Source organism: Olea europaea, chromosome 11 (genome assembly GCF_002742605.1).
Source record: "Olea europaea var. sylvestris chromosome 11, O_europaea_v1, whole genome shotgun sequence".
Classification (NCBI taxonomy): Eukaryota; Viridiplantae; Streptophyta; class Magnoliopsida; order Lamiales; family Oleaceae; genus Olea; species Olea europaea.
The window spans coordinates 15,188,077-15,203,971 of record NC_036247.1 but is presented as its reverse complement, the minus strand read 5'-3'; the positions used below and the strand labels follow the sequence as shown (position 1 = coordinate 15,203,971).

At 38.5% G+C, this 15,895-nt stretch overlaps 1 protein-coding gene across 1 annotated transcript; it reads left to right on the top strand.

Annotated features, from left to right (window-relative positions):
• Positions 1-8,206: 8,206 nt before the first annotated feature.
• On the top strand, positions 8,207-9,301 carry LOC111403560 (ethylene-responsive transcription factor RAP2-3-like). Its single transcript, XM_023032114.1, has 2 exons — positions 8,207-8,508; positions 8,604-9,301. Exons 1-2 carry the CDS (start codon positions 8,358-8,360, stop codon positions 9,152-9,154), a joined length of 702 nt encoding a protein of 233 aa, XP_022887882.1. The 5' UTR covers positions 8,207-8,357; the 3' UTR covers positions 9,155-9,301.
• The last annotated feature ends 6,594 nt before the right edge of the window (positions 9,302-15,895 follow it).

Here is a 15,895-nt window from a genome sequence, read left to right as displayed (position 1 = left end):
GGGGTCGGAAGCAGTGCTCAACCCACTACCAGAACTATGAATATTATCGTTGGGGGCATAGCATCCAGCGGAGACACAAGTAGTGGGCGAATGCAGTATGCCCGCCAACATGCTCATACCCCAAGAGAATCCCGTGATGAAGTGAAAGACATCACTTTTGGAGCAAGAGATTTGGAAGGAATATCATATCCTCATGACGATGCCTTAGTCATCTCTGCGGTTGTGGCTAACTTCGAAGTAAAGAGGATTCTGGTTGATAATGGGAGTGCAACAAATATACTCTCGCAGGAGGCTTTCGCCAAAATTGGGATCTCTCCCAAACAGCTTAAAGCAGTAAAAACTCCCCTGCAAGGATTTGGTGGTGGCATCATTATTCCTGAAGGCATCGTCGAGCTTCCACTTACATTAGGAACTGGTAATACACAAGTAATGGAGATCACACCATTCCAAGTGGTTAATACCCCAATGGCCTACAACATCATTTTGGGAAGACCCCTACTGAACAAGATCCAAGCTATTGTGTCAATTTTCCACCTGGCCATGAAGTTCCCCACAGGTCATGGCATCGGAGTAGTTCAAAGAGACCAAACAGCTTCCAGACAGTGCTATGTTACTAGCACTAGAGGAATGAGTGCTGATGTCATGCAACTTTCAGACCTCGAGCTTGAGCTCGAGCCAAGGGGTAGATTGGCCTCCGTTGAGGAATTGGAAGTGGTCGAGCTCGAGCACGGAAAAGCCGTTACTATTGGTCGGGATCTCAAGGCCATCCTCCGGGAGGAAGTCATCGATTGTTTGTCCCGCAACATTGATATTTTTGCATATAAGGTGGGATAGACCGAGAAGTAGCTGTCCATAAACTCAATATCAGCCCAAAGGCCAAACCTTTTAAGCAAAGGAAGAGACTGTTTGCACCGAAAAGACGTGTGGTCATTCAGGAAGAAGTCGGCAAATTGTTGGGAGCGGGGTTCATAAGGAAAGTCCAATACCTCGATTGGCTTGCTAATGTTGTTCTAGTGAAAAAGGCCAGTGGTAAATGGAGGGTTTGCATTGACTTCACAGATTTTAATAAGGCATGCCCCAAGGACAGCTACCCGCTACCAAGGATTGATGATCTTGTGGATAGCACATTCGGACATAAGCTGTACAGCTTCTTAGATGCATTCTCAGGGTGTCATCAAATCCTCATGGCCAAAGAAGACCAAGAGAAGACTTCATTCACGGCTAATTCAGCCATATATTGCTATAGCATGATGTCATTTGGATTGAAAAATATTGGGGCGACATATCAGAGGCTCATCAACAAAGTCTTCGCCGATTTGATAGGGAAGAACATCGAGTCCTATGTGGACGACATGGTTGTAAAGAGTAAGAAGGTGGAGGAACACATATCCGACTTAGAGGAAGTGTTCGTCACCCTACGAAAATATAAGATAAAGCTCAACTTGAAAAAGTGTGTATTTGGCGTAGCTTCAAGAAAGTTTCTGGATTTCATGATCACTCATCGTGGGATTGAGGCCAACCCCGACAAGATTCAGGCTTTGGCAACAATGGAATCACCAAGGACCAAGAAAGAGATTCAAAAGTTGACAGGCAGGGTAGCTGCCTTGAATAGGTTCATGTCCCGAGCAGCAGACAGGTGCTTCCCCTTCTTCAAAGCCCTCAGGGGTAATCATTGCTTTGAATGGAATGAGGAGTGCGAGAAGGCTTTTCAGGAGCTCAAGTAGACATTGGAATCTCCTCCGATCCTCACCAAACCCGAGCCCGGGGATACTCTGTATTTATACTTAGCCGTATCTCATAATGCAGTGAGTGGTGTCTTGGTGAAAGAGGTTAACAGGGCCCAGCAACCCATTTATTACGTAAGTAAAGTCTTACTTGATGCAGAAACAAGATACACTTTGACAGAACAACTTGCCCTTGCACTGATAGTGGTAGGACGAAAACTTCGGCAATATTTTCAGTCACATCCTATTGTAGTGCTCACCAATCAGCCTCTAAAACATATTCTTCAAAAACCAGACATCTCAGGAAGATTACTGAGGTGGGCAATTGAACCCGGAGAATTTTTGACATAGAGTTCAAGCCCCGTCCATCTATTAAAGCTGGGGCCTTAGCTGACTTCATTGCAGAACTCGCCCCAAGGCCTTGGAGGCCAGATGGTAGCTCAGACTCGACCACAGGTGTGTGGGAAATTTTGTAGATGGAGCATCAAACTCCTCGAGCTCGGGCGCAGGGGTCATAATCATAAGCTCGAACATGCTCATAGACATTCAGTGCGCACTCAGGTTTGAATTTGAGGCGACCAATAATGAGGCAGAGTATGAGGCCATCATCATAGCCATGGAACTCGTCATAAATCTCGAGCTTGAAAATATCAAAATTTACAGTGATTCCCAGTTGGTGGTTGGACAAATCGAAGGGACGTTCGATAGGAAGGACGAGAAGATGGGCTTATACTGCTTGAAAGTGCATGATCTCTAAAAAAAGTTCAAGAGTTGTGAAATTGTGAAAATTTCTCGGGCTGAGAATTGTAAGGCCGATGCCTTGTCAAGATTGGTGTTCATGGGAATAGATGGGCTTGACAGGACAGTCCACGTTAGAATTGTAACCAAGCCAAACATCAATCAGACCATAGGCGTCATGGATATTGATAATGAGCCATTGTGGATGGATTCAATAGTGGACTTCATAAAACATGGCAGTCTTCCAGAAGATCCTCGAGCAGCGAGAAGCATCCGGTCCAAAGCTCCGAGATATTGCATGATTGAAGGAGTTTTATTTCGCAGGAGCCTCACACTTCCATACCTCAGATGCCTTAGGCCTTCCGAATCATCCCAGGCCCTAGAAAAAGTTCATGAAGGAGTATGTAAGAACCATCAAGGAGCTCGGGCATTAGCCTTCAAGCTCATAAGGTATGAATATTATTAGCCAACCATGAAGAAAGACGCCCGGGAATATGTCAAGAAGTGTGACAAGATTTGACAATGTCATCCACCCTCCCAGGACCTCACTAGCATTAGTTGCATAGCCCCATTTGAGCAGTGAGGAATTGACATCCTTGGTCCCTTTCCAATAACTAGAGGACAATTGAAGTTTGTGGCTGTGGGCTGTGGCTGTAGAGTATTTCACTAAGTGGGTGGGGCCGAGCCTTTAGTGACAATTTCAGAGCCAAAGTTAAGAAGTTTCATTTGGAGATCCATCATATGCAGGTTCGGGATACCGAAAGTTCTCATAACTGATAATGGCAGGCAGTTTGACAATGTACAATTTAAAAACTTCTGTTCCAACCTAGGGGTTGATCACCGTTTGACGTCGGTTTCCCATCCTCAAAGTAATGGTCTCGCCAAAGTGACCAATTGGAATATATTGCAAGACCTCCGTACAAGGATCGGGGATGCAAGAGGTTCCAGGTCTGACAAGTTACCTTCCATACTTTAGACGTATAGAACGTCTCATAGAACTGCTACAAGGGAAACCCCCTTCATGTTGGCTTTTGGTATTAAGACCACCATCCCTGTTGAAGTCAGGTTGCCCGGCTAAAGGAGGCTTGAGCCCGAAGATGCAAGGCGCACCACTGAACACCTCAACCTCTTGGAAGAAGTTCGAGATCAGGCAGCTTTAAGAATGGCCTCCTACCAAGATAAAACAGCAAAGTACTTCAATAAAAAAGTGAGGACGCGGAGATTCATATCCGGAGACCTTGTGTTAAGAAGGGCCGAAGCAGCAGGTCATGCCCCGGGCAAGCTAGGACCAGTTTGGGAAGAGCCATTCGAAGTCATATGACAGCTCCAAGGAGGCGCATACAATTTAAGGGATACATCAGGAAGACCACTTCCAAGACCATGGAATGCCAAGAATTTAAATATATATTACAAGTAACTTGGTCTTCCAGTTATCAGTAGTCAGGCCTGCGCGTCAAGGTTCACGTTTTCAATTCTCAGGCATGCGTGCCAAGTCCATTTTTTAAAGTATAATAAGAATTAAGCTATTCCTCAAAATATGATCTAACTACAAAAAGCCTTGCCCAGCGCAAGCAACTCAAGCCTTGCCCCGCGCAAGCGATTAAAAAGCCTTGCGCCACTCAAGCCTTGTCCCCCGCAAGCAATTAAAAAGTCCTGCCCCACGTAAGCAACTCAAGCCTTGCTCCGTGCAAGCAATCAAAAAACCTTGCCTCACACAAGCAAGTCGAGCCTTGCCCCAAGCAAGCAATCAAAAAAGCTAAGTCACGAACACACTTACAAGTAACATTGCCGAGCACACAGTGCCTGATCAACGACGTGATAGTCTTATAAAAAGGTCATTACTATCCTCGGGAATCACACTATAGGTCGATACAATTACATTGTCATTTAGTCCTCGGGATAAACAGGCATAATATGCTCGAGCCCAATGTATAATGTCAAAAAATGATTTTACAGAATTAAGTCCTTGAGATAACTTGTATACATGCTCGAGCTAAACGCAATTTCGAAAATGATCGTAAAACTCAATCCTCGAGAGAGTCATATTGGTCGAGCATGACAAAAATAAATCTTTGTTGTTGGTGAATAAGTACGTCAAGGCTAAAACTTCATTTAGGCGTCGAGATATTTAATTAATCTAGGCGTCGAGTTGCTAACTCATCTTAGGCATCGAAATATTTAATTAATCTAGGCATCGAGTTGTTAATTCATCTTAGGTGTCGAGTTATTAATTCATCTTAGGCGTCGAGTTGTTAATTCATCTTAGACGTCGAGATTAATATTTAGACGTCAAGTTATTGTTTCATCTTAAACGTCGAGATTAATATTCAGACGTCAAGTTATTATTTCATCTTAAGCGTCAAGTCATCCATTACTCATCTTAAACTTCGAGCTATTTAAATTTGTCCTGATCGTCAAGATGTCCAAGTCGTCAACCATACACCCCATACGTTGAAAAAACATCGATAAATAGAACATTAACTAAGATCGAGCAAAATACTTGTTCAAAATACAAAAACAGGTGTCGTCATGATCAAAATGAATAATCAAGAAGTCTAGTCCTCGGTATTCTGGCAGGGTTGATCTTCCTCGACGTCGTCACCCTTGATGTCGACCTCCTCATCATCAACGTTCTCCTCGGACTCCGAGAGGGTGAGGTCCTCAGCCACCCGTGGGATAGTCTTCAAGTCCTCGGGCGTTGCATCTAGCTTCGCGCGAATGAATGCTCGAGCCTCTTTCAGGGCATGAAAGTATGAGCCCATTGCGTATTCGCCTTTGAGCACATTAAAGATGTCAGACTTCTTGAACTCCTCGACTAAGTCAACTCGAGCTTGGACCAACCTCCCTTCATAATCCCTATGAATATTTTCAAGCTCCAGCTTCACCTCCTCGGCCTCATCCTTCATGGAACCAACTTCTTCTCGAGCTTTCATGAGCTTGCTATTCATCTGCTCATGCTCCCTCAGCAGCTGAGCGCGCTCGACCTCAAGGTCGGCAATTCTTTTATCACGAGCCGCTAGGGAGTCCTCGAGGTCAGTCAATTTGGAGGACTCATCTTTTCCCTTCAAAGATAGACCTCAAGCAATGCTTAACATCTGGAAAAAATGGACGAACGGAAGTTTAATAATGCCTCGATTAAAAAAGATGTAAAAATACCTGAACAAAGAAAATTTGGATTACATGATCGACGTACCTTCAGCGTCATGGCCTCGAAGGCCCTCATGCCATCATCAAAGCTAATACTTCCTCGGTACTGGTCAACAATGCTCGGCAAAAATTGGCCTCGGGTTTGGTCCTCTAATGGGACAAAGCATGTTGGCAGAGCCCCATCCTCGAGATCAACCACTTCGATAGGACCTCGAGATTGAGGGACGCTCCGAGGTGTACCCTGAGGGGTTGGGCGCTCAACCTGGCCGGGGATTTCCCCCTTGGCTATGAAGTTTCGCCGGGGCCACTCCTCTGTTTCTCGAGCCTGAAATCTCGAGCTCTCTTTTGTCCCCTCTTCTGGCCGGGAGCCCGAGCCTGGGGGACCGTGGACTTCTTGTTAACCGCATGACGTAGGGCAGCAGGATCAAACGTCATTTCTGCAAAATCACCCGACATTAGCACGAGCACGAGCATTACAAATATAGGTAGAATAACGAAAACATTGAAAGTGTATATCCTACCCTCGACGCCTTTCACATTCGTGAGATCGAGGATGTCATCTATATCGTACACCAAAGGCTCGAGATTTTCTAACATCAGCCTATCCCTCTCTAAGGACTCAAAATAGGCTTAACCCTCACAAAACCTCGCAGTAACTGGTAAGACCCACTGAGGACTAAAAGGTAGGTCGAGATCTTGAGTCACGACATAAAACCATTTTCCTTCCACCCTTTTAACGAACTAGGCATCCTCGGGATCCTAAACCCTCCTCGGGGTGAAAGGTAGGCAAAACACGAGAATTGGGAAAGTTGTTTCAAGTCGAACCCCATCCTGCATAAGTCTAGGTATTGGGTAACTCCTAGGTACCTACAAGCTACAAAAGAAAATAGGTCAACATCCTCCACCCGTTCGGCACTAACTGCCCGGGGCTCATATTATGCTCGGTCAACAGGGTGACAAAGAATGGGTGCACGAGCCACCTAAACCCCCTTTAAAGAATCTCTAAAAATCACGAACTCTTTTTCCCGAGCTATAGCCATCCTATCCCCATCCTCAAGATGCCTTATATCACAACCCGGCATAAAGCCATATTCCCTAACCGTCGATATCGCTAAGTGTTCCTTAAACCTACAGGGTTGATCTGAGAACCTAAGTAACATCGGATTATCCTGAGCTCGAGGCTGAGCACTAATAGGTACTGCCATCGGCACTATAGACTGTCCTAAGTCCTCGGGTGTAGACCTAGACCCCGAAGACGATGTGTCTCCTTCACTACTCGACATCCTATTCCAACCTAAGACCTTTCTAAATAAACAACTTAAGTTCTCGAGCTCTTACCTGATACCGACGATTGCGAGAAAAATTTACTGAGAGTGAAAAAGTAAAAAATGAATAGTGAAAGGAGTATTTATAGGAGACCTGAGTGGGAGCCCAAAAGTCGCTGGCACAACCGTCCGATCACGCCACGTGTCTACCATCCAAGGGCTCAACCCTTCCACCGCCTTACTCGTTTAGGGCTGATGTCATCACCACATCAGCTACGCTCACTCATCTTCAAAAGCTCTTTTACACATCAATCGCCCTCGAGCCTCTTTGCATCATATCCTCGAGCGAAAGCTTCGAGCATATGTGCACGGGGGCCAATGATACTGACATTCCCTGCAACCCAATCACTAATTATCCCGACGACCAATTTTAGCTGAACTTGCAATTCCACATATGGAGTGCTCGGGCTATCATGCTCGAGCACTCCCTGTCTGGCTGCTTTACATATTGCGATACTTGTCTTCAAGCATAAGCAGTCCTCGAGCATATGCTCCCCCTCACAACCTACGATTATTGACCCTTTAGAATTCCTATGCAATTAGGACTCTAACTCAACCATATACTTGACTCCTGCAAGGATTCTATCCCACATATAATTATAGTATTTGACCAACTCCTTAACTGTACAAGACTCCAACAGATAAGGATATCCAACTAGTTGAGTCCCACTAGGAGAATGTTGCCTACTCATAAATACAGAACCTTGAGCCATTATTCAGGTACGTTTTTCATTATTCTCCAGTTTATAGTTTCACGCATATAATTCCCTTTCTGACTTAAGCATCGGAGGGGCGACGAGAACATACCTCGTTGCCTTTGTTTCAGGTATCGGAAGGCTACGATCGTGCTCAATAAAAATCATCAAGCTCGAAAAATCTGCAGGTACGATTTTTGGTAGCATCAGATACGTTGTTCGAAAAAAAATTTATTTTTGACCTCACAGTTCAAACTGTCTAGGTCCAAGCAGAGTCAATCGAGCAGTTCGACTGCCATTGACAAATTTATACAAAGTGAGTGGTTTGCTACGGGGATCTAGTGCGAAAATGAAAGGCAAAATAAAATTTTGACCCAAAAAAAAAAAAAAGTACACATAAGAAGTTGAGCATGCATGACGAAGATCAGCGCCTTTTAAGCTTAGTCAGTCACTGTTTGATCCACGTTTTTTGTCCCTGTATGACAATTGATATCAAAGACGAGATCAATTTGAAATGAAATTATAATAGCCCTACGTGCCCACCCTCCGCTGGCCCGTCACCCATTTCCTATATATATACACACACACACACACTGCGATCCCCTCGCGGACCAAGGCCATAATATCTAAATCCATTTTCAAAATCTTTCTATATCACTCATTTCTGCGTTGCTCTGTTCGTTTCAATTCCTAGTTTACCAATCAGAGAATTTTCATATAATTCAAGAATGTGTGGCGGTACAGTACTTGGCTACATCATTCCGCGCAATGGTAACCGCGGTGTCACCTCCACCGACTTCTGGCCCGACTCCTCCTCCTCCTCCTCCTCCTCCGGCCAAAATGTCACTACCAGTTTCAAAACATCTCAACCCCACAAAGGTAAGATGTTGAAACCAATGCTTTTCTCCGTTCCTTTTAGTTTTAGTACGTTTTTTATATGTTGTCTTGGGTTTGAATTTGAATGGTACAAACAGATGGTGTGCATGAGGAATTTTTACATACAGATGGTGAGCATGATGTGAAAGGCGCCAAGGGAAAAAGGCAGAGGAAGAATTTGTACAGGGGAATAAGGCAGCGACCCTGGGGCAAATGGGCAGCAGAGATTCGTGACCCGAGAAAAGGCGTTCGGGTTTGGCTGGGCACTTTCAATACAGCTGAAGACGCAGCTCGGGCCTATGATAAGGAAGCTCGTAAAATCAGAGGGAAAAAAGCCAAAGTTAATTTCCCCAACGAGGACGACGATTATCATTACAACAGATTCAATTCCAACCCTTATAATGATAAACTGCACAATGGGAATAGTGGTGATTTTAATCGAGTGGATCCATATAATAATGGGGTTTATTCAATGTTGAAGGCTAACCCTGTTGTGGAGCATCCGAGTAAGGAAGTTTCCGTAACCGGGAACGGGTTGAATTCGGGCTTGGAGGCGATGACTGGAAATATTAATGGTGGTAAAGAGACAGTAATCAAGGTGGCCGATGAGGCGACGACCGTGGCGGTGGCTGAGAATGAACTTCGATGACGTCTCTCAAATCTGAGTCTGACCTCAGCAATAATTTTCAACTTCTGTTCTTCAAAATTATGGTGTAACTGACGTTGATTAGTAGTCAATTGTCTTTGAAACTCCAAATTTATTATAGATTGAATTACGTTTCCCATCCAAAAGCAAGCATCTTCAGGAATAAATAAATAGTAGATGTTGAACAAACGCCCAGCGAGAAAAGCTCTCTTTGCGGAAGGAGTCCAAATGAGTTGTGGGAACCTGGGAGCCAACAAGGGCACATCCTGCGATTTACCTCCCTGAGCTGCTGAGGGGCCGGAGGTTCAGGGACAAGGATCTAGTCGGACGCAAGCCCGGACACCATGTAAAAAAAAAAAAAAAAAAAAATAGTAGATGTTTTTGTACAAGTTCAATAACGTTGTGTATATTTCATTTTTTTCCCTTATGATTTTTCTTTTATTTTAAAAGAATTGTTTGCCAAAAAGTGAAGTAACAAATGACGAGCTCATGCTTGATCCTATTTTTTAAAATTTAATTATTTTTTAAATTCATTTTCAATCCCATTTCGTAGGATCACAATTTTTTAACTCCATATTTTATTAATACTTACAATAAATTTAATTTTTACCGAAACAAAAAGCGACTGTAGGTGCTAAATTTTTATTCCAGAGCTAGGCTTTGACTCTATGTATCCAGGGTATATTCAGTACTGATTATGAAAAGAACCGGTCTAGATGTATAGAAAAATTGTTTACAGAATTTCTACGGACAACACACAATAGTGGGTGTGGGTGGTTTACTTTTTGCAATAAAATTCACATGTGGCTCACCTCTATGTGAGAGTACTGTGAAGCTTTTGGCAATTATTGTTCTGTACACATGGAATCACTCTTATGAGAATTGATTTTTTGATCGCTAGAGAGAAAATAGAAGTTAGTTCCATCTGTAAATGAAGAAATCAAAAATGATGGCTAAAATAGTGAAATAACTGTCAAAAATTATTATTTTTGGATGAAAAATTACTTCGGCTCAAAGTCAAATCACGCTTTATTAGTAATTTATTAGTCCAAATTTGACATTTTCTAAAAAAAAAAAAAAGAAAAAAAAAAGAAGGAAAAGGAAAACTTGTACTCGTTTTCTAGAAAGGCATGAAAGTCAGTCAGAGGTGGAGAAAGAGGCGGTGAAAAGGCCAATGCACGTTTTTCTAAATCGGCAATACGGCAATAACAAATTCAATTGGCGCTGCTGGTATTAAGCAACAACGACTTGGGCAGTATGAGGCAGTACAATGTATCTAGAAAAAGGTTGAACCCCAACTTTAGGGGTTTCCCACCGCCCCTGTCCTGGAGTATCGTGAGGGAGGTAAATCGCAGGTTATGCCTCCAAGGGTACAGGGTGGAAGGCTGCTTGTACACCTGTACTTACCCAAGAGTCAAATCCATATTTCAGTATTCGAACCCTTGACGCGACAGCTTCAAGCAAAGCTGGATTTCTCCACCCTCCCCTTTTACCACTTGGAGATGTGCCCTGGGAGCAGCAGTACAATATATCTAAGTCGTACGTGTGGACTAGATACATCAAAAATATCAATCGACTTCCTAGTTCAAATATAATCGTTGACAGAATTCTGAACATAATATCACATGTCATTTTCTTATTGAACTTTTAAAATACAATCAACTTTTTTATCAAATTATCTCCTTCTACCTAGGATTATGTAATTGCATCTGGTAAAATTCATTTGGCAATGTAGAAAAATCCTAGTTCAAATTAAAAATGAATGAGATTTCGTCGTCATAGGACAAAATTCCGAGCATGAAGTGTGTTGATGATAAAAACAGAAAAATACATGTTTTGAAGTGAAACAACATTGAAAGTGAATAATCGAATTTTGAAGATCAAGAGAGTACAAGTAAACAGGAAAAAATAAGTCTAGGACCGCTCGAACATGCCATTGCCTAGCTTGAGTGAGGCCAAAGCATTAGATAAGGCTTGCTCTACTTGCTCGAGCGAACTTCGAACAAAAACAACATATAATTTTATTAGCAGGAGGGGACTTGTACAAGAATTGCAAGAAAGGGCAGTTGAATTAGATTTTGGTCCAAGATCTCACACCTCACACAACACCAACTTATAGAAGAGTTTTAGGATTCGACTGGGGACAATTCTTTGAGAGAAAACACTTATAATCACATTGGTGGAAACTACATTAACTTGGATTCTTAAAGTTCAAACAAAGAGACAATTCGAGAATAAGAAAGCGTGTAATTCGCAACTTTTAGCTCCAAGTCTGTCTTCGCCTTCATTTTCATAGAATTTGGAGATGATGTTCTCTTCCAATATGTGTTGCCGCAATTCAAATATAATTATCCAAGTTCCTATGTGCCAAGTCGACAAAGTAAACAATTTTTTTAAAAAATAATTTATACAACTTCAATAATTTAATTAATTACATATATTAAGATCACAATTCTATACAATCTAATTACAAATTACCAAATTAATTTATCACAAATTATTTTTCGATCACGAAATAAAAAATTTATCAGTTACAAATAAAAAATTTCATAGCTCACAATTTATTTCTACACTACCATAAAAGAGAGAATGAGGATTTACTGTTCATTTTTGTCACACTCCTTTTCACACTTAACTGGTTTGACAACAGGAAAAATGTTATTCAAAAATACTGCATGAATTTTGTCACACGCTATTGTCCACTGTAATATTTCTTCGTTGCTTTGAATCCGACACACCATACTCTTTCTCCTAATTTTAGCGTTATTAACTATCAATCATATCTTATATATTTAAATTTTGAAAATTATATTAATAAACAAAATTATTGTAAATAAAATGTAAAAAAAAAAAAAACATATTCACTTAGTGTATGGAGAAAAAAATTACTTCATACCACATAATCTTTCTTGAGCAAAATGTTGTATTGAGAAAATTGTTGCGAAAAAATAATAAATAGTAATAAAATAATTGATTTTTTGAAGAAAAAACTATTTATACGCATTTTTTTACACATACGTTTAATATCCGTTTAACTATTTTCGATATTAATTTACATAATTCGATGTGTCTATGATATATTTTTCGAAATAAGTTTCGAGAGAATGAAACATTTATTGATTCAACTATCGTATAATGGTCGATAAATTTTTAGAGTTAACTTGTTATCGAAAATTTTGAAATGTAGTTTGAAAATGTCTATTTTGACGTCCTGTAACATTTGGTACGATTAGCCGTTTCAAGCACAGTTAATGACGTGCAATACTATGTCGCGAGTGCTTCAATATGATATTAATAATGTAATATTTCGACTTCGTTTGATATCCTGTAATGAGCCTAAAAATGAACACAAAAATATAAGTTTAAAAAAAAAAAAAGATGCAACATGTAGATATGTAGTAAACCTCCGTGCACAGAGGATTGAAGCGTTTTTTTTTTTTTATTTGTTGAAAATTCTTTTATTAATATTTAATTTTAAACAATTAAATATATTTAAATATTTACTTACAAATGTTAAAGTTTATATTTTTTTACGTAAAAATAATATTTACCATTACAATTTTTTAATTACTTTTAAATAACTTTAGCTGATTTTTTTACTTATAGTGTAATATTTTTATTAATATTTAATTTAATAAACTAAATATATCTAAATATTTATACTCAACAAATTTGAAATGAACATTATATATATAAGTGAAAAATATGAACTTCGATTTTTAAGTATATATTTGTAAAATGTAAATAGTTACTTACGAGTAGAAAATTTACTCCAAGTTACTTACGAGTATAAATTTTTTCTTTTTTTTTTTTATAAATTGTTCGATTAAAATGATTTCAATTTTAATTATTTGTATTTATTATATTTTAAAAAAAAACTCAAAATGATATTTTTGTCACGTACGTTTTTACATTGAACTGGTTTAAAATGTTCGGTTCAAATGGTTTGTCTTTTTTCATTTAATATAATAAACAAAAGAAGATATAAAAAATATATAAAGTAATGTACTATCTATCACTTTCTCAAGTTATCCAGTCTCTTTCCTCCCTTCAAATTGGATTGATTTGTCTCCAAAAAATTCAAGCTTCCGTCTACGAAAGAACTTTCCATATTTAAAACTTTCGATATTCTTCTTTCTTTCTGTACGAAAAAAATTTGTGTAGTTGTCATATCGATCTTGGAGAAGAAAATCATGGAATTTGTAACAATTGTATTTGGGTATGTACTTGGAAATTTTAGTTTTCGTTTGTGTTTTTTATTTTTTTATTTATTTAACATATGATTTTTTTATTCTATCTACAGATGAAAATTTAGCTTCGCTCATATTTTTCTACGTAATGTGAGGTATATTATTCTTTTTGTATATACATGAAAATCTAAGTAAATTTTTCTTTATTTGTTGGATATAGCTATGAAGGTTTTATTTTTTTCTTTTTTTCTTTCATATGTATTTATTTCTTACTATTTTTTTTAGATTTAAGTAACGTAACATAATTTTTTTTGTTCTATGTATACAACTTGGCTATGTCTTTCTTTCTTTACCGTTATCTACATGAGAAGTTTAAGTTATTGTTTATGTTTAATGAAGATTACAACAGTTTGTATAGGAATGTTTAATTGTTATCGTCTAGTTTATAGTTCTTTTTTTACGTGCATACCCGAAGATGATTGTTGATTTGCGAAATGTTTCCTAATATGTATCTGAGTTCAGTCAATTTATTTTATACTGTGTTTAATGTAATATTATCATTATTGGTTGGTTTTTAATTAAATTCATAACTTCTTCTATTATTGAAATCAGAGGTCAGTTCATTGTTTTCATGGATTTTTACAAAAAATATATGAATGAAGAGTCTAGTCATTTTGATCTTCAAACTTTGTCCCAAAGCACAAGTTAATCATATAATCCTTTCATTCGGCAACAACAAAATCGAAGGCAGGCGGATAGGAGATATCAAAATGAAACTGTAAGTATTGATCTTCGTAAAAGAATAAATGATCTTATGTTATCTACAAATAATACTTCTGAAGTTGATTATGTACATGAATATATAATACATTCTGAGGCATCTACTTCGAATGAAGAAATGGTAAATATTTTTTATTCTGAATTACATGGAAGCTCTAATTTGTTAAGTGTACCAGCAACTGCATATGTATTGCCAACTTGTGCTTATTGTAAGCATTGTGGTGCACTCAAATTGTATAGAGAGACTAAAGGTTTTTGTTGTTCTGATGGAAAGGTGGAACTTTTTATACCCGATTCACCGGATGAATTGTATACTTTATTTATATCTAAAGAGCCTGTATCTATGGAATTTAAAAAATATGCACGTTCATATAATAACCACTTTGCGTTCACTTCATTTGATATGAAGTATGATAAAGAACTGTTTAAAGCATACAAAGGTATCTACACATTTAGAATTCAGGGACAAGTATATCATTATGTAAATCAACTTATGCCGGATAATAATTCGCCTTATTATATGCAGTTATATTTTTATGATAAAGCTAATGAACTAGAAAATCGTATGAAAACTTCAGAATACCTGATAGAATCTATTTTATTTCTTCTAATCGAAATATTGAAGGTAAATTCGTATAGTAAATTTTTTAGGTCTTTAAGCAATATAACTAATTTGCATGAGCATAAAATTCAAATAAGATGTCATCCAGGACTCGATCAGAGAGTCTTTAATACTCCTTCAGCATCTCAAGTAGCTGCTATATGGGTTGATGATGATGAAAATGCAAATATTTGCGTTCGTGATATTACTATATATGGTCATTCTGGTAATTTGCATAGGGTTCATTATTATTATGGTTGTTATGATCCTCTACAATAGCCTTTGCGCTTTCCATTTGGTGAATGTGGTTAGCATGAAGGCATTCCAAGATACAAACAAATATCTTCTCAAATTGCACAGTTTGTGGACAATGTTGCTAATCCTAATATAATAAATTCTGCGGCTCAAATTATTGAAAAAGAGGCTACAGGTTTGCTTATATACTTTCTTGTGTCTATTATAGTTCTACAAATGTGATATTGAAAGTAAATATAAAATTTTATTTATTCTCGCTTATGTAGTGCTAAAGGATACGAAGAAGAGACGGTCTTAGGTATCATGTCGTGAGCACTATTCATATAAGTTACAAATTAGGCCTTTTGATAAGCCTGTGTTGCTTCACTCTGGTAGACTTTTTCAACAATATGTTGTGGATATGTATGTTAAAATAGAGACATCCAGATTAGATTATTTTCATAGTAATCAGAAACAAATTCGTGCTGAACTTTATTAAGGTATCGTAGACAGTATACATAATGGAGAAACAAGAGGGTACAAAATTGAAAAGAAATTTGTTTTACCACAATCATTTACATGTGGACCTAGAGATGTGCTAAGGAGGTATTTAGATGCTATGACTCTTGTCCAACGTTATGGAAAATCGGATTTATTTATAACTATAACATGTAATCCAAATAGGCCAGAAATTAAGCAAGAATTAAAACATAATGACGAGGTTCAAAATCGATCGGATCTTATTGTACGTGTACTTAGAGCAAAATTAGAAGAACTTAAAAATGATTTATACAAGAGAAATATTTTTGATCCTGTTATAGCTCATATATACGTGATTGAATTTCAAAAAAGAGGTCTCCCTCATGCACTTCTGTTGTTGATTTTTAACTGTGACCATAAAATTTCTTTCACTAAACAAGTTGATAAAATAGTATCTTG